The sequence below is a fragment of the Leptidea sinapis genome, chromosome 43 (assembly GCF_905404315.1).
Source record: "Leptidea sinapis chromosome 43, ilLepSina1.1, whole genome shotgun sequence".
NCBI classification, from domain to species: Eukaryota; Metazoa; Arthropoda; class Insecta; order Lepidoptera; family Pieridae; genus Leptidea; species Leptidea sinapis.
The window spans coordinates 4252719-4280007 of NC_066307.1; the positions used below are offsets into that span (position 1 = coordinate 4252719).

General features: G+C 37.9%; 1 protein-coding gene across 3 annotated transcripts in view; it reads right to left on the reverse strand.

The window, feature by feature from the left end:
• Positions 1-176: 176 nt before the first annotated feature.
• Positions 177-27289, reverse strand: part of LOC126977107 (zinc finger matrin-type protein CG9776) — a 28440-nt gene continuing 1327 nt past the window's right edge. The window contains exons 3-15 of one of the 3 annotated variants that reach the window (XM_050825802.1): positions 26806-26999; positions 26490-26623; positions 23288-23416; positions 21419-21522; positions 21004-21122; positions 18570-18737; positions 16882-16999; positions 16248-16368; positions 13619-13687; positions 8993-9270; positions 7847-7977; positions 7277-7431; positions 177-2717 (exon numbers count right to left, since the gene is read on the reverse strand). In XM_050825802.1, coding sequence (XP_050681759.1) covers positions 2219-2717; positions 7277-7431; positions 7847-7977; positions 8993-9270; positions 13619-13687; positions 16248-16368; positions 16882-16999; positions 18570-18737; positions 21004-21122; positions 21419-21522; positions 23288-23416; positions 26490-26623; positions 26806-26999 — 2219 coding nt within the window. In that variant the 3' untranslated portion in view covers positions 177-2218. Of the gene's footprint in view, positions 2718-7276; positions 7432-7846; positions 7978-8992; positions 9271-13459; positions 13688-16247; positions 16369-16881; positions 17000-18569; positions 18738-21003; positions 21123-21418; positions 21523-23287; positions 23417-26489; positions 26624-26805; positions 27000-27289 lie in introns of those variants that run through there. The other 2 variants (XM_050825803.1, XM_050825804.1) reach the window with 2 other exon arrangements.

Sequence of the window (27289 nt, forward strand, 5' to 3'; positions counted from 1 at the left end):
GCCATTTCAAAGCTAAGCCGCGGATCTCTTGACCAGCTGTTTTTCACATCGTGTGTTTAGGTACCACCTCTTATCCGATGGAGAGATAAGGTCCTAGAAAAGGTAGTTTCGAGCGGTGGGATCTTACCTTCGTGTATTTTTCTATATCTTGGAAGTATTAAGAAACACAACAGAAAGTACTTTCATTTTCTTTATTGTATCAAAATACAAATTTCATCAGCTATCAGTTAATAACATCTTATCCATTACAAACAGAGTAGGTATACAATTAAAATAAGAATACGTTGTCGTATAGACGCGAATATGTAGTGACAGACCAAAGCTGTTTACAATTATTGAAAGAATTTGAAATAATATTGCATAGACTAACTTTTAAAAAATCTTTGATTTTCGCTAACTCTCATATACATAAACAGATGGACAAAAAACGAAGTTGAGAGTAAGTAATCCCCGCCGCATTTATATATATTGGGACCTGGGGGTTAACACGAAAAAACACGTTATCCCCGAGATACAGTAACCTAGCAACACAAATATGTTCCAAGATAAAAAACCCTTGTACATTGTTAACTAGTTTGGCACAACTTAACATAAACAACACAAGCATGATGATTGTGACGAACGTGGAAATCTTATTATTGTCAACTTTTTCCATTAATTAGATCCGTTTATAAAAAATATCCCAAATTGGCATATCTTCAGTCCTACGGTGGTCCTTACGATATAGATATATCTCTAAGTTTTAGAATTGTACTATATTACTTGTTGTACTTTATACAGTATATCGCTCAAAGTACGCTTTATATTAACCAACTGGCTATATAGTAATAACCAAACAACATTCTAAACAATTAGAAATGCCCTAAAACGTACCTAGTATGGGGACCAATGTCGTCAAACCTCAGATAGAAAATAATAATAGATATAATTGGCTACAAATTATAAATGGCGAATGGCTTTGGCGACTATAATTGTAATAGTTGTTCCAAAAGGAAGTTTTATTAAGACTGGTTTTTGTAGATGTTATAATATTAAATGTAAAAATCAATACCCTTTCATTTTCGAGCTATCAATCTAATTAGAGCACTAGATTGGCCGCTCAAAGATAGAGGGACGGGCGCAACAAACTCAGCGGGCTTTTATCAACCTTCGTGACAATACAATATGTAATATCGCACAATAAAATATTTAATTAAATAGCCTGAGGGCGATCGCTCCATTGCTAGTCTGTGGTATCAATAAGAATAGTATATTATAATATACGTGAACGTGAGCTAAACTATGTTTTTAAAGTGATAACCCTCACTTCTTAATACACAAATAAAATTTTAAAACATAATTTATAAACGATGCGGGACTCAAACCCACGACCTCTGGCATTCCGTGCCAGTGCTCTACCAACTGAGCTAAGCGTTCGATTGACATATAGTCATAAAATCTTGTATGCTTTGTTCAACTCTCAGGTTGTGGCTTCATCTACAGGATCTGCTTTACAGTTGATAACCTGCTCAATCACAATATTTGCATATTAGGAAATTGACTTATGATGAGAAGAACATGCATTATCAAGTCACAGTCAAAATGTTTATTTCTTTAAAAGCTTTGAAACAGTTGTGGCATTCGTATGCAGCTGTTATCACTTTCTCAAGCAGTACTTAGACAAATTTGACTATTTGACGCTGGAAGGTGCGGCTAACAAATAACTCCACGATAGTCAGATTTAGCTTATTTAAAATAGATGTCATATTCGCATGCAACTGCTTAACTTTTTTCTGTCACGATTATCTAATGAAGATTTAAAATCTTAAACGCCAGAGTCATCGTTGAGTGTCATGTAAATAAAATTATTGAACACCGAATTGGAACCTAGTGGTTTGAACCACGGTTACGCACCGGTTTTATTTAACATTTTATAATAAGTATCAATGTAGTCAAATGAAGATTTCACATTCACTTTTAATTTCACTTTAAGACGTGGGAGCTGTGGAAGACACACCGCTAATACCTATCATGCACTGAAATAATCAATTGTATGTATTATTTTCGGAGGACAGCCTCTACTACGACTAGGTTCTTTATTCTTCTCTACCTCCATATCTGACATGACTGTCGTGTGTAAGTCTATTCGATGATCTATGTCTCTGTGAACATTTTCATATTTCAACAAGTAGTGAGGGAGGTATACACTGCGCCCCGAGTCATTACTACACTCGTTCGCTCACATGCCCGAGCCGACGTCGGACGCGTCGATGCCAAGCAGCGCTAGATCATCCATCTCCTCCTTCTTCTTATCCTCTTCGGCTTTAATCTTCTTGTTCTTGGTCTCCATATTCTTGGCAGGTGCCGGTTTGTTGTTCTGCTTTTTATTCCGTTTGTTGTTGTGGCTGTTGTTGTTATTGCCGCTACTGTTGTTGCCTATGTTCCGGGAGTCGTAGAGGTGATGCGGGAACAGCGGGTGGTTCAGATCGAAGCCCGTCAGGAAGGGCGGCTGGCCCAGGATGCTCATCTGGGGTACTTGCGGGACTTGAGCCATCTGGGGCACCTGCGGGACTTGGGCTACCTGGGGCACCTGTGGAAACAGTCCGAGTCCGGGGAACGCGAGCCCCGGGAACATCTCTTGTTGATGATTCATGTCTGGCTTGACGTCAGTTGGGAATATGATGTCCAGGGCATCTTGGAAGTCCTTGGGCAGGTTCACTGGCGGCGGCTGCGTGCCTCTGTAGCAACAAATATCAACAGATTAATATGATGGGATTTAAATATTTTGTTAATATTACAGGTTATGTTAGTTTTACATACTATGAGTAGGGGGCTGCAAACAAACCATGATTCTGAATTTAAATCACAAAAAAATGATATCATGTGATACAGACTATTTTTACTACAAAAATGCAATGTCCATTTTTAAATCATAGCTATCTAATTAACTCTATTAATAGTCCCTCATATTATTAATAAATTAAAATCAGAAATATATTTCGTCGCAGCAGCGGAGAGCATTTGAATTGTTGTACAAGTAAGATTGACCTATATAGTAGGTCTCTGTACATGGATTATAATTATTAATAATATGTATAATAACTAAATATTTGAGAAAAATATTTCCGTAAAGCTGTAAATTTTAACACATATATAGTAGTTACCGTCTTCGACTATCAAATCAAAGATATTTCACGAGTGGGTATTTATTATGAAAGTGATACCAACCTTGACTTCGATTTGTTATGATTTGAATTTGTTTGAGACCGTTTTTGAACAGAGTATGTATTGTCATATGTAAAAAAAAATCTAGAAGCGGGGCCCTTTGATGTTTTAATCCTAGTGGTGTGATCATTATTTCATACTGTTTAAATAATATTTTCCTTTTTATGTCAAGTAATCCACAGACAAGCCATAGTTCCGTAGAGAACTTTAACTGGAGTTATGAATATAAGTACATTATCTTTATATATATATTTCTTGTGTGCGTGTGTATGTCACTGAACTCCTCCTAGACGGCTGGACCTATTTTGATGAAATTTTTTGTGTGTCTTTTGTGTGTGGATTCGAGGATGGTTTAGGTTCACAATTGAACTACCTCCTAAACGGCCTGACCGATTTTGATGATATTTTTGTGTGTTCCAGTGAATTTGAGATTGGTGTGTGTCTTCAGGTGGATTCGAGAATGGTTTAGATTCACAAATAAACTACCTCCTAAACGGCAATTTTTCAAATTTAAGACGTGTGTACAGGACAATGTCTGTTGGGTCCACTAGTATTATAATAAATAACCTCCTTAATTATTCACTGACTGGGAATGGAGCGACCGCCCTAAGGCTCCTTAATAATAATTTTTATTGTGGCCAAAGTAGCCTGCTGAGTCTCTTCTGAGGTATAATACTATTTTCGTAATTTCGGGAGCATTGGGGAGAAAGAGAATTATTTATATTATATGCATTATCAGGGAGTAAACAGGTGTTAGAAACTTATGATAGCTTGTATGGTATTTGTAAGGAACTCCTGTTTCCGCAATTAAACCGCTCAGTTGGGTCTATTTTGAGTGCAGTGTTGGCCAGTCATTCCAACCAGCCCAGCTCCTTCCACAAGTTTAGAACACTCATGGGGTGTTCACAGACTTACTGGAGCGACCTTGTAGCTGATAGCTTGTATGAAAGGCAAGCAGGTTCAAAGAGCTAAATATTCGCTTGAAGGTTACCAGTGGGCTTGACTTAGAATCGTCAAGTATTGTGCTGCGGCTCACAGTTTAGACAGTGTCACTTACCAACAGATCTTGTGTTGCTGAACACTTCTCTTCAATCATAAGAAGGGACTTTTTGAAATAACCTTAATAATATATTAAATGTGTACAAACTTTTAAAAGTAAAATAAAAAATCCACGTACCATGTGACTAATAGATAATAGAACTAAAAATGTCCACAAAAAACTTTGAAATAATTTTTCTGCAACTATGTTTCTCTTCGCTTAAATGCCAATAGCATTAACAGTTGCAAGGAGAAGATTTAGTTTACGCTCTGTATAAAGTATGACGCTGTGGAAATGACAGAAAGTAGCAACATTTGTTGACAGGAGGTTCCTTCTACAACCAGCTACCACTTAGCTTCACCATGTTTAGTTCAACGTATGTCAATTAATTGTTTCATCATCATCAGCCGGAAGACGTCCACTGCTGGACAAAGGCCTCTCCTAAAGATTTCTACGATGATCGGTCCTGCGCTGCCGTCAAAGAACGTATTTCGGCGATCTTGACCAGATCGTCGGTCCATCTTGTGGGGGGCCTACAAAAAATTGTTATGGTGCGACGTGGACATTCTTCATTATCTAGGTACATCTATAGAATCTACTTCAGAAAAATATTGTCAATTGTATAGTCTCCTTTACACGGGATGCTGCAGAGATGGTGTCAATATCTGGTGCCTCTGCTGCCAGAGCAAGCTGCCTGGTAGGGATCTACTCACGGCGGGGCGGGCGGCAGAGATGGTGTCAATATCTGGTGCCTCTGCTGCCAGAGCAAGCTGCCTGGTAGGGATCTACTCACGGCGGGGCGGGCGGCAGAGATGGTGTCAATATCTGGTGCCTCTGCTGCCAGAGCAAGCTGCCTGGTAGGGATCTACTCACGGCGGGGCGGGCGGCAGAGTTGGTGTCAATATCTGGTGCCTCTGCTGCCAGAGCAAGCTGCCTGGTAGGGATCTACTCACGGCGGGGCGGGCGGCAGAGATGGTGTCAATATCTGGTGCCTCTGCTGCCAGAGCAAGCTGCCTGGTAGGGATCTACTCACGGCGGGGCGGGCGGCAGAGATGGTGTCAATATCTGGTGCCTCTGCTGCCAGAGCAAGCTGCCTGGTAGGGATCTACTCACGGCGGGGCGGGCGGCAGAGATGGTGTCAATATCTGGTGCCTCTGCTGCCAGAGCAAGCTGCCTGGTAGGGATCTACTCACGGCGGGGCGGGCGGCAGAGATGGTGTCAATATCTGGTGCCTCTGCTGCCAGAGCAAGCTGCCTGGTAGGGATCTACTCACGGCGGGGCGGGCGGCAGAGATGGTGTCAATATCTGGTGCCTCTGCTGCCAGAGCAAGCTGCCTGGTAGGGATCTACTCACGGCGGGGCGGGCGGCAGAGATGGTGTCAATATCTGGTGCCTCTGCTGCCAGAGCAAGCTGCCTGGTAGGGATCTACTCACGGCGGGGCGGGCGGCAGAGATGGTGTCAATATCTGGTGCCTCTGCTGCCAGAGCAAGCTGCCTGGTAGGGATCTACTCACGGCGGGGCGGGCGGCAGAGATGGTGTCAATATCTGGTGCCTCTGCTGCCAGAGCAAGCTGCCTGGTAGGGATCTACTCACGGCGGGGCGGGCGGCAGAGATGGTGTCAATATCTGGTGCCTCTGCTGCCAGAGCAAGCTGCCTGGTAGGGATCTACTCACGGCGGGGCGGGCGGCAGAGATGGTGTCAATATCTGGTGCCTCTGCTGCCAGAGCAAGCTGCCTGGTAGGGATCTACTCACGGCGGGGCGGGCGGCAGAGATGGTGTCAATATCTGGTGCCTCTGCTGCCAGAGCAAGCTGCCTGGTAGGGATCTACTCACGGCGGGGCGGGCGGCAGAGATGGTGTCAATATCTGGTGCCTCTGCTGCCAGAGCAAGCTGCCTGGTAGGGATCTACTCACGGCGGGGCGGGCGGCAGAGATGGTGTCAATATCTGGTGCCTCTGCTGCCAGAGCAAGCTGCCTGGTAGGGATCTACTCACGGCGGGGCGGGCGGCAGAGATGGTGTCAATATCTGGTGCCTCTGCTGCCAGAGCAAGCTGCCTGGTAGGGATCTACTCACGGCGGGGCGGGCGGCAGAGATGGTGTCAATATCTGGTGCCTCTGCTGCCAGAGCAAGCTGCCTGGTAGGGATCTACTCACGGCGGGGCGGGCGGCAGAGATGGTGTCAATATCTGGTGCCTCTGCTGCCAGAGCAAGCTGCCTGGTAGGGATCTACTCACGGCGGGGCGGGCGGCAGAGATGGTGTCAATATCTGGTGCCTCTGCTGCCAGAGCAAGCTGCCTGGTAGGGATCTACTCACGGCGGGGCGGGCGGCAGAGATGGTGTCAATATCTGGTGCCTCTGCTGCCAGAGCAAGCTGCCTGGTAGGGATCTACTCACGGCGGGGCGGGCGGCAGAGATGGTGTCAATATCTGGTGCCTCTGCTGCCAGAGCAAGCTGCCTGGTAGGGATCTACTCACGGCGGGGCGGGCGGCAGAGATGGTGTCAATATCTGGTGCCTCTGCTGCCAGAGCAAGCTGCCTGGTAGGGATCTACTCACGGCGGGGCGGGCGGCAGAGATGGTGTCAATATCTGGTGCCTCTGCTGCCAGAGCAAGCTGCCTGGTAGGGATCTACTCACGGCGGGGCGGGCGGCAGAGATGGTGTCAATATCTGGTGCCTCTGCTGCCAGAGCAAGCTGCCTGGTAGGGATCTACTCACGGCGGGGCGGGCGGCAGAGATGGTGTCAATATCTGGTGCCTCTGCTGCCAGAGCAAGCTGCCTGGTAGGGATCTACTCACGGCGGGGCGGGCGGCAGAGATGGTGTCAATATCTGGTGCCTCTGCTGCCAGAGCAAGCTGCCTGGTAGAGATCTACTCACGGCGGGGCGGGCGGCAGAGATGGTGTCAATATCTGGTGCCTCTGCTGCCAGAGCAAGCTGCCTGGTAGGGATCTACTCACGGCGGGGCGGGCGGCAGAGATGGTGTCAATATCTGGTGCCTCTGCTGCCAGAGCAAGCTGCCTGGTAGGGATCTACTCACGGCGGGGCGGGGGGCGCGGCGGGCGCGGGCACGGTGGCGGGTGGCTGTACGAGGAAGGCGGCGGGCAGCAGCGCTGACGTCATCAGTTGCTGCTGCTGCTCGTTTTGCTGCCGCTCTAGCTGCGAACGAGCTATCTTCTCCTTAAACTCTGCAACCTGCATTTGGTAATAAGTTACATTATGTTCATGTTAGGCCATTTAACAAGCAGACTGATTGATTGTGAATAGCCACCGAACCGAAAATGGTCAGCAAGTTTTAAACTATGACACTTATTAAGGCATTACTCCATTGATCAAGAATGTCGGCCGAATTAATAGTTTTTTATACAGACCCATGGTGAATCCATGGATGTAGTTTCTATTGCGACTTATGGTTAGTACTTATATCGTATACAGTATATACGTCGATGATGTTTTCCTCTACTTTCACTAGATGGCGCTCTTTCGATGCCATACAAATCGTAGTTAACTTTTACGCGATCGAATAGGTAAAAAATCTCACACTTGGCACGCAGATTTGTGTCAAAACAATGATTTTGATTGTTCTCGTTGTAGCAAATTAAATTCTCACCTTCTTTTGTATCTCAGCGTCAGTCTCCCGCTTTTTCTTCTGCAACTCCTCTTCTTCCTTCTTTTTCTCTTCCTCTTTTTTCTGTTCTTCAGATTTTCCCTTGCCCATGAGTTTGAACACTGGCATTTTACCTGAGCATCAATTTACTTTAATAATTTCAATTAACAATTATTATTACTTACTAGTTGGACAGATTTTGTCCTTTCCATATAAAAATATTCAGTAATTTGGATTTCAAACTTTGTTTTTCCTTATGTACAAGGAGTACTTCTAAATTAGAAGTTAGTCTTAACACTTAATTTCTTTATTTATTTATAGTAGCTTGTAGTGGTAAGTTCGCGGAGAAGGGTTTGTGATTATAAGTTACGCAACAACTTTTTGAGTGAGGTATATAAGAGTATACGTGGTATGTTTGAATGTTATGCGAATGTATAGGAAATAACAATTAATAATTGCCAAAAACAGAGACGCATGGAGAAAGTTGGAGGAGGCTGTCTGTAGGGTTACCCGAACTATAGTCTAGATATTGAGTAATATATTCAATAGCACTAAGTATCAACATGAAGGCACAGGAGAAGGCCGGCAACGCATCTCTTGATCCCTGGTGTTGCGGATATCCATGGGCGGTTGACTCACAACTTCACATTACACGGGCCTCGTGCCCCCTTCTTATATAGAATAATACCTACGGATATTTCTCTATAAAGTTGTCGCGTGATCTTGAAGCGAACTTCCTGGCAAATATTTCACTTTAAACTTCACAGCCTTTAAGTTTTCATTCAGATGTTACTTTGTCCACTAATTGAACTTTGTAATTGTTAGTGCGCTACGAAAGAAACGAAATACGACATCAAAACGATTAGAAGCGAATGCTACGTGTCTAGACTATACATACTAGACAGCTAAGCTCTCGATTAGTATAATTAAGATTTGGATGTGGGTGATAGAGATGTAGCAATAACAATAATTTTATCCCCAATCTTGTTACCAATATTTTCTTCTTTCTATTGAAGTTAATTTAAAGAATACGCCTATGAAGACGATTAAGTATTATCTTTTCTAGATTTAATTTTATGACGCTTCATTATAGAAACCGGACCCTAATCCAAATACTACACAGTACCACACAGCCCTAATAAGAAATACCTATAAATGGCATCTTTCTAATCTCTGGTTTCTTGACGTCACTCGGGGGTGTAGAGTCGCGTCTCGTGTCCCGTCGCTCGTCACGTCGCTCTTCACGTCTGTCACTGCGTCCGCCGTCCCGCTGGTCTTCACGTTGGTCGTCGCGTCGGTCGTCACGCCGCTCGTCTCGGCGCACGTCACGTCGTTCGTCCCGCCTTACGTCACGCCGCCTACTGTCGACAAAGCTGCGCGGTCGCTCGTCCCGGGTTCTTGACCCGCGTCGTGGCTCCACCTGGTGTCTACAATACGTATATGTCTCTATTAGCTTTAAATTTTCAAATTCAAATAGGTATTTTTATTCAAAATAGGATAAAAAATAACACATTGAAGGTAAGGAATTCATTATATGGAACATTCAGAAATACGTAGTAAATTTGTTTTATTTCTTACAACTTACTATATTTCATAAAAAGCTTCAGTCTTCTCTTCTCATGCTGAATGTTACTTGAACTTACTTTTGGGCACTGACATTAATTCTCCACTTAGTCAGCCAGTTTTCAATTTGATTTAGGCTGCGAGCTGGAATTGCCGTGACATCTGTCACTTTCATTCGTTTCAATCGTTGCAATGGGGTAGATCAGGTAGGACTGGACCCAAAACGGAGCCCTGGGGTACTCCTGCCCGTATCTAGTGAAATCTGGATTTTCTTTGATCTTCTTTAATTTGAAACAAGTTATTATTAGTTAAATATGATTTTATGAGAGTAAAGTATTGGTACGGAAGGAATTTAATCTTATACAGCAAGCACTTATGCCAAACTCGGTCAAATGCCTGTTTAATATCCAGAAATAAAGATAAGCAGTATTCCTTATTTTCAAATGTATCTCGGATGACTTTGCATGCTCTTTGTATCTGCTCAACTGTGTCGTGTTCTTTTCTAAACCTAATCTGGTAGTTAGGTGTAATGGATCTGTTCTGGAGCTCTAGATAGTCTTTTCAGAAAGACCTTATCAAATAATTTAGATGTTCTTGAAAGTAGGCTTATAGGTCTGTTGGAGTTCATGTCATAAATTGGCTTTCCCGTTTTTGGATCATTATTTTTATTATTATTGGTTCCACAATTTCGGAAGTATCCATTTCTAAAGATACCATTGAAAATCATAACAAGGTAGACGATAGCTTTTCTTGTGAGCTCTATGAGTATCTTTTTGTCGATTAAATCGAAGCCTAGAGCTTTATTGTCCACCATTAGCCTAATAACACCATTTACTTCTTTCATGTTAGTGGCTTTTATAGGAAAATCTAACTGATAGTCTTGGAGCAATACATTTTATATTTCTGTTTCATCTGTTTCTAGATCAGGTTTAGTGGGAGTAAGCACATTGGCTAGATGTTTCCAAAGGGCATCTGCTTTTTCCTTTTTATATCTAGAAACCCAACTATTAATTTGAACTTTAATAGGAGGTTTTGGTTCAAAAAGGCGACTGATTGTACGACAAGCTATCCAAAGTGAATAATTAGTAGTACTAGTCGCAGATAGTGATTCCAGGTGTACTTCCAATGCAGCTTCTTTCCCTTTAGGTATTGCATTCTTCAGCGTTTTAATGGATTTATTGAATGCAGCCTTATCATCTGGGTGTCTACTAGGGCTTCCAATACCGAGATCTCGGTATTGCGGGATCCCGCGCCATTATTCAATCCCGCGAGACGCGGGATATTGGCGCGGGATCCGCGGGAATTGCGGGACTGAAACAAAGCGTGCATGCGATACTAAATAGGATAATGTGCGTGAAATATTATTCTTAATAACTCAAGTTATTAACTGTTTCGTATTTTTGTGAAGTTTATTGATACATGAATCTTTCATTCACGTAAAAACCCTTAAAAGGAATACCACCCACAAGTGTGGAATCAGAAAGGGCATTTTCTGCTGCAGGCTATATTCCTTCTAAAATACGCAATAGTTTGGCAGACGACAGTTTAGACATGTTGTGTTTCCTTCGCAAACATTTTCAGTTAAGATTAGAAGCTGACAAACTTAATAATTAAGTAATAATTTATCAGTTTAAAATGTGTTTTTTTTTGGTTGATTTTTTAATTTTGCTTTGTGTATTTTTTGACAACGATTTGTTTTGTTTTGCTTTTTATTCAGAATTTGTTGTTTTTTTTTGTGAGAAAAACAGTATAATTTGATTGATCTCATTTTAATAGTAATATGTACGTAAATAAATGTGGAGTTGATAAATTCATTGTTTAAGAATGTGCTTATTTTCAATATGCGGGATCCCGCAAATACCGAGATCCCACGGGATTGAAAATTCGTAGTCCCGCAAATGCCGAGATTGAATACAGGCCGCGGGATTGGAAGCCCTAGTGTCTACTGCAATGCCAAACCCCATGTAATCTTCTCTTTTACAATATAAGGCTTTTAATATCTGTGGAAACCATATTTTGTCTAGGAAATTTGCGTTCCCTCTCAAGAGTGCCCCTCCAGCATGCAGCCTGGATTGTAGTCATAAAAATCTTCGAAGCCTTGTCTATATCAATCTTAGTCTTAAGGGCAATTTTGGAGTCGAATTCTTATGTTAAGTTAGTTACTATCTCTCGAAATGACTGCCAGTTTGTAATTTTATTGTAGAATGGTCTGCTTTTATTTTTACCAGTATTGTGCTAACTGTTAAGATTACTGGAATATGGTTAGAAAAACCATACAAGCAGGAGTCAATCCGAAAGAACATCCGTGACAATCCCTTACTTATAAGAAAGTCCAAAACATCTGGTAGTCTATATGGATTTGTAGGCCGATGTGTATTCATATCAATCCTTTTTTTTTAATTCCTTTCCTCGAGTAGTAACTAATCTAGAGCCCCATTGAAGATACTTAGAGTTCCAGTCTCTTCCAGACGACTCCCTAGACTTTTAAAGTATTCGGTGAAATGCTCTTCCATTATCCTGTGCTTTGGAGGGCAATATACTGCTGAGACATTAAGATCACCGTTTCTATCTGCGACTGAAACAGAAGTGGTCTGGATGTGGTCTATGCAAAATTTGCTGCTGCTCCTGTAGTTCCTCCATGAGCCGCTCCTTCTGGACGAGTTGTGTGTGGAATAAGAACATATCCTTTAATTTTGACCAGGCTATTACTAACAAAATGGGTCTCTGCTATTAATAATATGTCTAATTTATGCATATGAAGTAGTACTTCTACTTCATGTGTGTTGGGGTACATCTTCAGAATAACCATTAAGCCAATCTGGAGATTAATGACGTTATTAGTTGGAGTAAAGTACTCATTTGTTGGAGGACAAGATATTTTTTTTTCGGATTGCTTTGAGAATATATGTTCAATCATCTTAAGGGAGTCTGTTTGGATTTCTACCGTAGTTTGCGCTGGGTTGTTATCGTTTCTTCTGTTTGGGAGTCTGGTATTGCTTTTGCTTCATTTTGTGAATCATTTCTGTCTGAATTTCAGCTTCTTCTATACCATTAATTGGCTGATAAAATGTCTTTTGAAAAGTCTTGATGAGCGTTATGTGACAGTTTTTGGAGCAAGTATCTCGTTGTACCCTTCATACCCCCTATAATTAGCTGGGTGTGGCTACATAACACTAGTTAGGTTTATATTTGCACGAGAATTTTTTTATATAAGTTGTGTCACGCTTCAATTTTGTCGATAGTAACATAAGGTGTCATATCCTCCTGGAAACACCGCGCAATCCGTTATATAGTTTAGTAGTTCGTAGGATTAAGTTCCTTAAACTCCACATTCAGATGGTGAGGTTGATGATTGGTTTGATGCGTGTGATGCGAACCTGAGAATGGGCTGAGATCAGGTCAAATTGCAGAAGAAGTGAAAATACGAAGCCACTTCTCTACGTAGCGCGTTTACGAAGTATTGGTTTCCCAACTATTCGAGCAGCTGCTAAGCCAAATAGTTTCAGCTGAGCACCATAAATAATACTGGGAGAGTTTCTTGCTCCGCTCCTTCTCTCTCAGAGCACCATTTGTTTCCGAAGCGGTAGTAGTAATTTTGAGAACATAAATGAATTTTATTCCACCAGAATTGAAATTAGAACAATAGTCCATGTGTGGCCAGACCACCTTCCAGAGCGCTGGAATCTGGGCCGGCTTGAAGTAGTGTGTCGCTATCTTGATGACCACCAGTCTCTTCCAAGACAATTTGGATTGGCCTTCTAGTGTTTCTTACAAGCATATTTAATGCCTATCACTTATACATTCCATGTGCATGGAAAGTGGTTAAGGTATTTCACAAACCACATTAAAATACCATTAATATTTCGTTGCCAATTGCATGTTTCTAAAGATAAACTGATAAATGATCAATTTGGCTGTCAGCAAGGTCCTTCTACTGTTCAACAGTTAACAAGAAGCGCTGTAACTGTAAAACACATAATGGTGGTAATGTAATAAATATGAATTACACACACATCTACATAAAAATTATTTTATTCTCATTCTATTACTTATGTTTATATAATATTCTAAATGATCTAAATGTTAAAAGTATTGTGATGGTTATCTTAATAAGATGTATATGTATTGTTAGGACTTAATTTACATTCATATATATTATACTTATATTAGTAACAATGACATGATATTCTAATTGTGTCGCGCACTCCTCACCGCTTGACAGGTCGCTCACGCTCGCGGCGACTTTCGTCCGCGACCTCCTCCGCTTCCTCGCGTTTCATTCTGTAACAAAATACATTCTACAACATTGACGACCTATACTATAAATCACTGGATTGGCAGCAGTCAAAGTGCTTTTGTGCCTGTTTGATATTCGCCATTTTGGCGCTGTTGGCCATGTAGCGAGAGTTGCGCAGTACAAAAACTAGTGATGACAACCTAGTGGACAACATAGATCGTGGCAAACAATTTGCAAAAAAAAATGTGTACTGTATTACGTTGATTGTTGAAGCGTAAATAACACAGAAAACAAACGAATTTAATTCAAATTGTACAAATACTTCAGAGTACTGTACGTTCCTCCGCAGCCATTTGTATTATGCGTCAAAATTAGTTCTCTGGACGCTCGCGAGTGGCGCTTCAAATAGGCACAAAAAATTTGCTGTCAAACATATGGAACAGCCTGTCTAGTGGTATTTATACAGGTCAGTGTTCTACAATCACTTGTGACAAGCAAGGTAAGATAAGATAAGATCATTTATTTGTAGTCATGGGTATACATAGATGTTTCAAATCACAATAAAAGTTCTCCATTTCTTGCCCGCATGCTGTGGCGTACAAATAGTAATTAATAACAAGTCAAACAAATATATTTATACACAATGACAGTTAATTGATGTACATATCAATAATTGAATATTTTGAAATAACATAGAACAAGTGAAATTTGTAAAAAGAAATTAAATTAAGTAATATGATATTTAAAAAATGTTAATTGAGTGTTGTATCTGAAAAGAAGTCTTTTATGGAATAGTACGATTTTGTCACTAGCACATTAAATAGTTTCTTTTTAAAACATGTCAACTTAAGTTCTGTGATAGTTGTAGGTATCTTGTTAAATATTCTCGGCGCCATTTCAAGAACACTATTGTACATCGAAGCTGTGTTGCTGCCATGTAAACGTAATCTATCCTTGCTTCTCAAATTAATATTGTGGATTTGATATGTTCTGACAAATGTATCAGGGTTAGTTTTTACAAATAATGCTATTTTATAGATATATAGTGAGGTCATAGTAAGAATTTTAAGTTGGTTAAAGAAGGGTTTACAACTATCCCTTATTTTAATACTACACATTGACCTAATGCAGCTCTTTTGGTCTTTAAAAATTATATCTTTTTCGCATGATGGTGATCTTTAAATCTTTGTCAACATTAAATTTTTAGGAGATTCATACATGTGACATGTGATTATAAAACACTACCAACATAGGTAGTGTTTTATAATGTTATAATTCGTAAATTAATGTAACTGTATTAGGTACCTACTAACTTATTAATTTAAAAAAAAACTGTTTAGTTTTAAATTTATTTGATGAGTTTCTTGCTACTTCGTAGTAGCAGTCGTTCGTCTTTACGAAGTAGCAGTAGATTCAATACGAACAAAATATTTTTTTGACATTCATAAGTGTCATTTCCGTGACCTACATGAATAAAATGATTTTGATTTGATTGATTTGATCACTACACTGATTTTCAAAGTGAAAAGAAACCAAGCTATGTATGACGAAGTGAACGATATTCTATCCGACATTGTGTACTGGTTTAGCGCTAATAACCTGTTGTTAAATAGCAAGAAAACGAAATATATAAAATTAACCGTACCAAATGTCAAAAATGTTGATGCAAGTGTTTTGTTAAACGGAGAGGTGATAAAATCGGTGGAATCTGCTAAATTTCTTGGCATTACTCTGGATTCCAAATTACAGTGGGGCCCCCGTATTGACGAATTGGCGAACAGACTTAGTTCTGCAGCATACGCGGTTAAAAAGATTAGACAATTAACTGACATAAATACGGCGCGACTTGTATACTTTAGTTACTTGCATAGTATTATGTCCTATGGTATATTGCTGTGGGGCAGCGCTGCCGATATTAATACAAATTTTTGTGCTGCAGAAAAGGGGTATTCGCGCTATTTATAACCTAGGTCCTAAGGAATCATTGAGAGCAAAATTCAAATATATTAACATCTTGACTGTTGCTTCTCAATATATTCTTGATAATATAATGTATTCATAGGCACATAAGTGAATTTGCCAGAAACTGTCATAACCTCACCATAGTGTTAACACCAGGAACAGACATAAGCTTATAATGCCTACTACTTGACTAAGTCGAGTTAACAAGTCTTTTGTGGGGCGATGTATATGCTTTTACAACAGGATCCCAGAGAATTTTCAAAACAAAAGTATTACGTTATTCAAAAGAATTGTTAAAAAACGTTTGTGTGGTAAAGGTTACTATAACATAAATGACTTTCTTAATTTAATTCGTGATACCACGATTGGGAATGGAGCGACCGCCCTCAGGCTATTAAATAATAAGTTTAATTGTACAATGTTACTTTGTTACTTTGTAAATGTTACTTTAATTGTAAAACATATTTTTATGAAAAAAAAATCCCGCTGAGGTTGTTGCGCCCATTCTTCTCAGGCCCGAGGCATTCATTTTGGAATGGGTGGTAGTTTTTTGACTTTCAATAAGTGATTTCACATCCTATTTTGAATAAAAATATTTGAATTTGAATTACTCTATTCCCCATGTCACATGCTGGAGTGTACCTGGACTTGAGGTTCTCGAGCAGCTTCCTGTCCGCCTCGGTGAACCGGTCAGCGTGCACGGACGACATCCACTCCTTGATCCGCTGCTCTTCCACATCATTCTTGACTTTCTCTTTCTTGCCTGTAAGCACCATTACCTTACATATACCATTTGGAATTTCTAAGGATTGTGATAATGTTATGCTTTATTGTTTAAGTTTAATTTGTTGCATATTACAACTTGTATAAACTAAGAGATCCCTAATAAACTTGACTATTTTAGATATAGACCGGAGAATATGAGTTGCAAAGCCTAGGTTCACTTATCACACGACACTGCAGACCACTTGCATGGTACGGACCACAATTATTAAAAATTTCGACAGCTTTTGTGTTGTTGTTTATTGAAATTTTATAGACGACTTTGAATGATCAACAGATAAATTTTGGACATGCCCGAATATAATCAGATCACGAATATTTTAAATAAAAAGTATTTTAATACATTCCATTTTATTTTTGCTCATTAGTCATCAACATTAAACACGAACTTGAATAATATTTAACTTGATATATTGGTATAATTATCAAAAAAAACCTGTTATGTAACACTAGGAAGTATCCTCTTACTAAATGTTTTTTTAATTAATCTTACTCTTCTTTTTCTTCTTCTGTGGCTCACTAGTTGTACTAGAACTACTTGAGCGACTGCTGCTGCTACTGCTGTTTCGCTTCTTCTTCTTCTTTTTGTCTTTCTTCTTTCCTTCATCTTCCTGTGATAGAAATAAAAAGTGTGAGTATTCGTATATACAAGGCATTGGTTTTCGTGTAGATCACACCTAACATTTAATTAAATTATTACTTTATGACCAATTTGTTACCAAAATAATTTTAACCTATAATAATATTAAATGTCATAACTAATCAGAAATCCAAAATTACACCATGAGAATTTGAGAAGAAGAACACCAAATTCTATATTATAGAAAAAAAGAGATTCGCAGAGTTTCTTGCGCCCGTTCTTCTAACAAACGGATGTTATATTTTGATATCCTATTTGAATAACAATAACTATATAATATATAATAATAATTTAAATTATAGAACCATACAAAATGTTAGTCACCCTAATTATAATAGTAGAACATGCCAAACTTCGTTTAAATGTTGAAATAAAAAGGAATGAAAATATAATAAAAAGAGTTTCATTTAATCAATACATAATTAAAAATATTAAGTATTTTCTTGTATCTACACCCATGCTTTAAAACCTCTATTAAAGATTCTGAAACAGTTAGCTTATTGCCAACATTAAAACACCCAATGTTCTAATAACCATTACGTCATCCAAACGAGTGTTGTAATGTTGTACTGAATTTCATAGCAACACCCCTATGTTTTTTTTTTCGATCCCTTTATGCGCAAAGAGTTTCAACAAACAGCCACATTCTTATTGCTCGATGCGTGGTATCTGTATGAATTTCAAAAAAAGAACATTTTCGTTTTCGCGCGTTCCACAATACCAGAACGCCGCGCGCCGTTATAAGAAAGTAGATTATTCGAATCCCCGCCATTTTTGATGTTGCATAAATAACTATGATTAACGCGAGTGTTACACATTTAAAGGATTAAAACTCGTGTAATTGTAACGGTTTTACATTGTAACTTGTATAAAATGTAACTTTTACGCAAAAATCTAATGATAATAAAACAAATACACGCGTTTTAATCCTTTAAAAGTGTTTTATTTAAAAATATTAAGCGAGGTAATTATATTAAGAATATAACAGCGTATCCCGAAACCGGCTTTTAAATAAATTTGATGGAATTTACAATACAGGGATAATTTACTTACTTCCAAAATTCTATTCTATATTATTTATATTAACAAGTAATATATTATGTTTTAATAATGTTTGTATTGCAAGATGTTGATTTGTACACATATGGCCTCACAAATAAACTTGGTATAAAGTTATAACTGATGATAAACAAAGAAAATGCAAAATGTTTACAATATCGTTGACAACACTGTCAATACAATGACAATTCTGAAGTTTTCCGAATGACAAGCTGCCTTGCAAATAAACGCGGGAAACGTTATACGTCCGAACAAACCATTCGTAAGCAAAATGTCTATTTATAAACATTTTACATGTTCTTGCTTTATGCTCAGTTATAACTTTATGCCAATTCTATTTGTAAGCCCGTTTATGCTTAATGAATGTCACTGTATGTAATTTTTTCAAATTTGTGTTTAATAACATCATATTGCTATGGTCCGAGTTACACTAGAAGCAAATAGACGATGTGGGGGGTAACTTGTGTTGGTTATAAACATACCTCTCTGGATGGAGTCTTGCGACTGGTGTGGAAGCCATCCTTACTGAAGGTGATCGTGTGCGCGGTGTATTGCACCTTCTCCTTTTTATTTGCTCGAGCTTTCTCGAAGGACTTTTGCCGGTCCGACATCCAGTCCGTCTCCCAGTGAGGGTTCTGCTCCACAAAGTTCTGTAATCAAATAATATATGTAATCGAAAACACGTAATTCTTTGAAATCAGAGGCAACTTTAATAGAAATAGAATGAAAGTTAAAAAACTTAAACAGTAATAAAGACCAAAAAAGCACAATATGTTCATAACTAGCTGACCCGGCAAACGTTGTTTTGCCATATAAAGTATAATTCACGCGATAGTTTTATAAGAAGTAAAATATTGCCTATATTATAGCCTGTACATCATTTTGTTCTATTGTCAATAGTTTTTGCAGCGCACGCAAAAATAGGTTTTCGATTTTACACCTTGTGTTACAAAATATCAATTTTATTACGGATCCCTAATTTTGAAAAAAAAAAACATATAGCCTTCCTCGATAAATGGACTACCCAACACTGAAAGAATCATTCAAATCGGACCAGTAGTACCAGAGATTAGCGCGTTCAAACAAACAAACTCTGCAGCTTTATAATGTTATAGTATAAATAAAGGTATATGGGAATTTTGTCCGGACCTGTGACCAAACTAGTCTTAACGGCAAGTGCCCCCGCGCCGCGGTATGCCATAGATCAGCACGAAACAATGCGTATTATTATACGTGTATTAGTATTATAATAGATTGCTTACAATTAGCATGATATGAGGGAATGTGTAAGAAAGCTATTGAAACAAACTATAAGACCATGCAACATAATTCAAATTAAAATATTTTTATTCAAAATAGGATGTGACATCACTTATTGAAAGTCAAAAAAAACTACCATCCATTCCAAAATGAATGCCTCAGACCTGAGAAGAATGGGCGCAACAAACTCAGTGGGCTTTTTTTTTTCATCGAATAAATATGTTTACAAAGTAATATTGTACAATTAAACTTATTATTTAATAGCCTGAGGGCGGTCACTCCATTCCCAATCTGTGGTATCATTAAGAAAGTCATTTATGTTATAGTAACCTTTACCACACAAACGTTTTTTAACAATTCTTTTGAATAACGTAATACTTTTGTTTTGAACATTTTCTGGGATCTTGTTCTAAAAGCATATACATCGCCCCACAAAAGACTAACTAATTCGACTTAGCTGAGTAGTAGGCATCATCAGTTTGTCTGTTCCTGGTGTTAACATTATGGTTATGATAGTTTCTGGCAAATTCACTTATGTGCCTATGAAATTAACTATATTATAAACAAAATCAGGGTCAGAACGTGGTCAGGGCGTAGTGTGCTACGGCACTTTCGATATTGGTGTATATGAAAGATATAGTGCCAAAGGGCACTTCCTGATTTTGGAAGGTTAAGACCATGAATAATTTCCAATGAGATGCGGCACATTGCTAAAAGTATGGGAAAGTTATTTTTTTAATGAGATAGCATTACTCAACTATGGGAATTATAGCAAAACAAGAAAAAAAAATCCTTCTATAAATATAAAATGCTTACAAATTACAAGTTTTTCCCAAAGAGGTACATGATTGTTCAGGAGCTATTATATCTTGTTGCCTGCAGTTTTTCCCAGACACCCATTTATTAAAATACTAGTTGGTGAGTAATCCCCGAAAAAACATGAAAATGGTTGCCTACCTACATCATCAATATCAATGAATAAAAATCTTGTAACCATACGTTTGTATGAGTATCTATTGTAGCTTTATACATTACGACGGCAGCTGTGTATATAGGAACAATAATATATTTGAACACTTAGAATTCCATTTAAGAGTGGAACCAATAAAAAAAAGTCCAAAGTGTTTTAAAGATCAAATATCTCATAAATAGTAATTGAGAATAAACTGTATAGATATGCATTATCCTTTTGTGATTAACTATAACAGGTCGACCTGGCACCACAAGCAGCACCCATTCACGAGTTGATGCATGGACCAGCTATCGTTCCCTTCGCACATATTTAAGGGAAGGAGACGACCCGGCACACGACTCCGCCGCAAGCAACGGCATTTTAGTGAGCATGACTAACCGTGTTAACGCATACATATGATAACAACAAAATTACAAAACTTATGCTCACAAAGCAAACCCCGAAACTATCTTATTAAGATTCTAGAAAGTTAACCCTAAACCTCCAAAACAAAACACATTTCAATAATTCACAGGTACTTGAGGTACCGGGTCAAAATGCCCAATGACCTTTGGTAGAGGGTGTCCTGTCAAAACAGGGCCTTATGAGACCACAGAGAAATAATTCAAAAGAGTCTCCACAGCAAACAAAACTCACCTCCTTTTCGGGATAACACAAAATTATAATAATAATGAAATGCTCACTGAATAATTTCGGGCGTGCACAAGAGACTTGAGGTGAGCAGATGCACAGTGCAGGTCTCCTATGAACTGGTCACACAGCTTGCAGTACCATGCCGTAGATGGCACGAAAAATTGCAAACCTGCAAAATTAAAATTTTATTAATCTACTAAAATTAGACATTTAAATTAGAAATTAGAATGTGTTAAGCTGGACTATATTTGATAAAAGTGATGAGAAAGTGTTGCAATATAATATTAGCAATGTTGTTTATGTATTAATTATTTAATTACAATAATAAGAGTGTTATTATTGATAGTTTATTGATTAGAAGCAAAACATACATAAAAGTATATGTGAATCTATCCTGTTTAGAAGTTAAGATACACTATGTTAGTTTAATTCAATTTGTAATGAGTCAATCCATTATTTAAGTACCTTTGATAGGTGTGCGCTTGGTTGGAGCTGACGGGTAGTTGGGGAAACCTTCATTAGCTCCAGTCACAGAGTGCCATGGTGCTTCCATATGTGCTGCCGCATTTCTGGTGATATTACATTTTAATAATTATTATTTTATAAATCACCTTGCATTTAACTTCCTGTCTGCTCACATTGCCATATGGCAATGGCATGAGACCACCGTTTAGTATGCTGTTATAAAGTTAGCACACAAGAGATTAATTCAATGAAATTTAAAAGTAAAATTATTTTTTTTACACATGGTTGTTTCAATAATTAGTAAACAGTATTGGTAAGGGTAAAGACTAATAAGCATTACACACACTCACACACACACACACACACACACATTCTTAGAAGTTCTATTCTATTCTTCCTACTATGGCTCCTTCAAAAAAGATGATACTTGTACTAAGTACCATTTCAAAATATAAAAAGAAATATATGTAGGTCATGTAAATAAACTATTTTTTTTTTATGGAAAAAGGAGGACAAACGAGCGTACGGGTCACCTGGTGTTAAGTGAACAGCGCCACCCACATTCCCTTGCAACAACAGAGGAATCACAGGAGCGTTGCCGGCCTTTAAGGATGGTGTACGCGCTTTTTACTATTATGGGCTATACTAAAAGTATCTGGACTGGCAATTCATAATGCAATTATTTAAAAAACAATTACATTTAAAAATACAAATACAATGAAAAACAGAGCTCTCAGTTTTTTAAATACCGTAATGCAAAAAATAATAATCACGCAAACACGACTGTAACCTGCAATCAGGTTTTTGCATTGTGAAATGTTTAGCGGCAGTGCAAGTTATCTTGCGAAAATATTCACGCCATGATTTGTCATGATTTTCACGGTGGTTCAGTAAGTTAGTCAACTTGGCAAATATGCTCCATTTAAGATGTCCACTTCTGAATTCACTATTTCAGTGATTTCAAATGGACATAATTATCTCTGTGATTTTAGATAGGATTTTCGTGAAGGTCGCATAGCGACCTAACCTATTTCTAGGCTCTGTAGGTCATATAACTCACTGGCCAAATCGCAGAACATTGATTTATTCATTCCGCTTGCTCAATATAAAAAGATAATACTTAATTTACACATGTGACTTAGAAACCTTGTTTTCATATTTTAATTTTTATTTTAAATTATATATTACAATATTTTTAGATTTTAGTTTATAAATTGTTAAAACTACTGTCCTATAAGCGTAGTAAAAATGATGAATGCTGTGGTAGCTTATAAGTGAATTAACTCTTATCCATTTTATTATTATAGTTTAGGTTTAAGCATGTAATTTGTTAGTTGCCCAAATATATAAATAAATAAATAAACCAAATCAATACCAAACAAGAGCCAAGTGCACAATATTCAGCGCCAGAGGATTTCAAAGCTGCATAGTCGTCCTTCATGACAACACATTGTCTCATTTTGCTACGGTAACTAATGAGTTTTAGGTATCAAACATACAACTGATGACATATTCCCTATTCATTCAAATTCTTATGAGATTTTTATTTCCTAAAATAAAAAGATAATCTGAGAGGTATTGTACAATCCCTGAACAGGTAAATGTGTTCAAGTTGAGTTATCTTGAGTGTTAATTCCGTCAATATTGTCTTCTAACAATTCGACACGTGTTTCACCTCTACACGAGGCATGCTCAAGGGATGTTGACTCGCCAAACTCTGGCACCACTTAATTGAAACAGTCGATTGAGAGTTGGACAATTATGGAATGGTGAACGTGTACCACATGGTGGTTCAAGAAGAACGGAACAACTGCTTTGTACAACATGTCGGACAATTTGTATTAATTAATATTTGAAATAAATACATACTTGTGGTGTGATGGGGAATGCAAGTGGTTCAAGTAATCCTTAGCAGTGGGAGGAAACTCGATGCAGACTCGACACCAGTGCATTTCAGGATCGTAGTAGACATAGTTGAACTTCTTGTTGGCTGGTGACCTAAAATTAAATGTTCCATTATGATGAAAACAGTTCAAAATTACTGTAAAATAAAATTTTAAATAATACAAAACACCCCTGAGAGTGTTTTTTTCTTGCAGTTTGTATCCTATCTTTTTTCAAGATAAGTTATTTCAATTTAAAATTATCATCAAATAAAACACCATATTCAATCAATCTAAATATATTTTTATTAATAAATATTGCGGCCATCACATTAACAAAATAAATGAATCACACAAACAATAAAATGGTTTATATCGCAAACATGGCATTAAAGGGCTGTTTCACAATGTAGAAGTTAAGTTACAAATAGGCTTCTTGCTACTTATTTAGCGAATAAAGACATCGTTTGCGATTCACAATGTATGCATAGTGTTATCTAGCAGATAAGCCCCATTTAAATTATATGATGGATCTAGTAGCAAATATCATAGTTATCTGCCGGGTACTGGATAGCCTGATAGATTGACAAGCATTCGACAAAAAAAAGTCAATTTATATAGATAATGGTAGGGGAGCACAAAAGACTAAATAGGGATTTACCCGAATGTCGTGTAGATAGATGCCCCTATTGGATTGTGAAGTTTAGATGCTAAAAAGTATATATTATGTGTGTGTAAAAAAAAGTTTATAAAATGTAAAAAAACTGTCCCAAAAAAATACTCAAAAAGTTCAGATATCAAAAGTGTATGACCCCACGTGTTTTTTTTTTTATATATGAGAGGGGGCAAACGGGCAAGAGACTCACGGGATGGGGAGAGGTGAGGCAACCGCCCATGGACATCCGCAACAACAGGTGTGTCATGAAATGCGTTGCCGGCCTTTAAGGTGGGAGTATGCTTTTTTCTTGAAGGTCCCTAAGTCGTATCTGTTCGGGAAGACCGCTGTCGGTAGTTGATTCCACAAAGTGGCTGTGCGAGGCAAGAAGTTTCGAACAAAACGCGCGGTTGTGGAAAGTCAGACGTCTACGTGATGCGAGTGGTACTTTGCACGTAATGTCCGGTGGTGGAATTCGGCCGCTGGAACCAACCCGAACAGCTCCTCTGAGCACTCCCCGTGATAAATGCGGTAGAAGATGCAGAGAGAACCCACATCTCTACGTGTTTCTGAGAACGGAAATATATTAATCTGCCGGTTTATATAATGAGGGTGCCCGTATGGCCATAGCAAAAGAAATATTACACTGCGCGTCATTACGACGAGATGTTTAGTGTAGCTATTAGTCAAAAGACTGACGATTAGTGACCAACTTTTGAATATGCAAAAAAAAATCCTGACCATGTAATACTCAAACGCGTCAGATTACCTTATAGATGTTCTTGTTCTTGTCATACTGACTCATAATCTGACAATTATTGGTAGGAATTTCCTTAATCTGATGGTTTAAAAATTAAGTGACTTTCGGATTTCCTTCACACTGAAATTGTTAGATTATGGAAATGCACACTTTACTACATATAATTAACGCACCTTAGCTCAATCTGACGCGCAAGTCAAGGAATAACTGAATCGTTACTTTATAAAAAAAATAACTTTATTCAATAAACCCTATTTACAATGTTTACGGAGCTAAGACTAAACTCAGACTACTTAATTTTACGGACTTACATTATATAGCTTATGCCAACAAAGAGAGTCACATTTCTGTGGGAAAGTAATTTGGTACATCAGCAATATTGTTTCCAGAAGGTTCTACATGTGTAAAGTAAATGTACGTACGACTTGTTGCTATGCTCTACTTTGGCTGACAAAGCATAAATCTATAGGGTGAGCACCCTTAACTCGCACGAGTTTTTCAAAGGATCGATTTTTTTACTAATCTGATCGATGTTCGACCCTATATGGCTATGGTGGGAGTACTTTACAAGGTGCAAGTTTGCTTATCTCTTATGTTATTCTGACGCACTCGAATAAATTCCAAAATCCTCGCTTGGTCTCCTCTACTATGTTTGTTACATGATAATATGTTATGACTTATGGAATATTATGACAGGCTCATGACAAGTGATCAGTTGACATTCTCAAATGTGAAATACGACAGTGCAAAATAAATATGTGATGATTAATTTTATTGTGACAATAGTCATGGTAGTAGTGCTATTTAGAGATATAAAGATAAAGATAGCCTTTATTTATAGACATTAATTATGTAGTAACATGTTTTTTTTTTATTTCCTCTATTTTTTAACAATGTATCTAGCTTGTCCACTAGGCATAGACATAGGCCTCCTCTAGGACCTTCCAGTGCTCTCTCTCCCGCGCTTCTCCAAACTGGTCCAGCAACTTTGTTTATGTCATCTTCACACCTTAGTATCTGTCTGCCTCTCTTTCTTTTAGCATCTCTCGGGTACCAATGGGTGAGTTTCTGTGACCACTTGTTTGGGCCTCTGATCATATGACCCGTCCATTTAGAGATATACAAATAGAAAATTGTAAAACATGATATAAATTTGGATTAAAAGCCATCAAGCTTGTGTTACATTATTTCGTATAAGAAACAGAACTATTTAGTGCAAGGTTCCCAACCTGACATAGTGGTGAAGTGAATGTGAAACACAATTTATTTTATTCAGAACTTTTATCTAGCCTATGAAAATCTGCTACATTGTGAATAAGCCCTTTAAAAAAGTAATACAATAAAATAATATGTTTATATATACATCAAATTTTACCATACAATACTTTAATTTACTAATTATAATCAATAAAACATTAAACAACAAGTTTCTTTATCCATTTGCAAATTTCTATTCCTTGTATATTACATTTTAGAAATTCTTCATTTTATTCTTCAGAACTCCATCCAAAACATCGTCTGTTTTGATGACTTCCTTGTAAAAAACCTTGAGTTAAGCAAAGCCTCCATATTGATGCATACAGCTATAAAATTTAAGAATGATAATGATTCTATAACTATGTACATACTTACCTTAAAAGGAGCATTGAAACCAGGAATTGTAGAACATTACTTAAATGGAAGACAAATTTAAATGATAACAATTGTTTTATTTTATAAATTTAAAAGATTTTTTACCTTTCATCAAAAATGTAGTTACATGTTAATACAAACCTGGATTTTCGTTTAGAAGTGCGCTCTGATACCGAATCATCTACTTCAGGTAACACTGCAGCTTCTTCTCCAATGATGCCATTTAACATGTCCACCACATTACTGATTGTTTTCAACTTATTCTGAATCTCCAACTAAAGAAATGCATAACAAGTTGTTGCAAGGTTAAAATTTGTAACTAGGTTCATTGATTACATTCAAGCTTATAACTATTAAAAGCACCATGTCGAGACAACTCTGTCCTAAACACAGCTGTTGCACAAACATTTCAAAAATTAATAGTATCTGACAAAAAATCATCATAATAAAATCAAACCTGTAACTTTGTGTTCTCTTTAAGGAACCTCTTGGTATCCGGGCTAGGGGAACGTTTAGCATCACCACGCAACTCATTTCTCTGATCCTTAAGTGTATCCAGTTCTTTCTTTAAAACAGCAGTTTTCTTTAAGTAGTCTTCTCTTTGTTTCGACAATGCAGCTTTCTGATGTCTCATTTCCGATTCAATGGCAGCTGTGAGAGAATGTTGATATTGAAAACAAAATTCAATATAATGTTATATATCAACTCTATACATACACCTATGTCAACATGGTCGCAAATAACACATAATATTTTTAATTATTGAAGATCACATGGAGATTGATAATGGGACTCTGCTTTGGTTTGAAAATTTCACAGCATTTATAGTGCAGCAAATGGTATACCACAAATATCTGAAAATATATTATTTTATCAGTAAAATAGCAGTCATTAACATATTCTAATCAAATATAAACCAACCTTACCACCTTCTAGTGTTG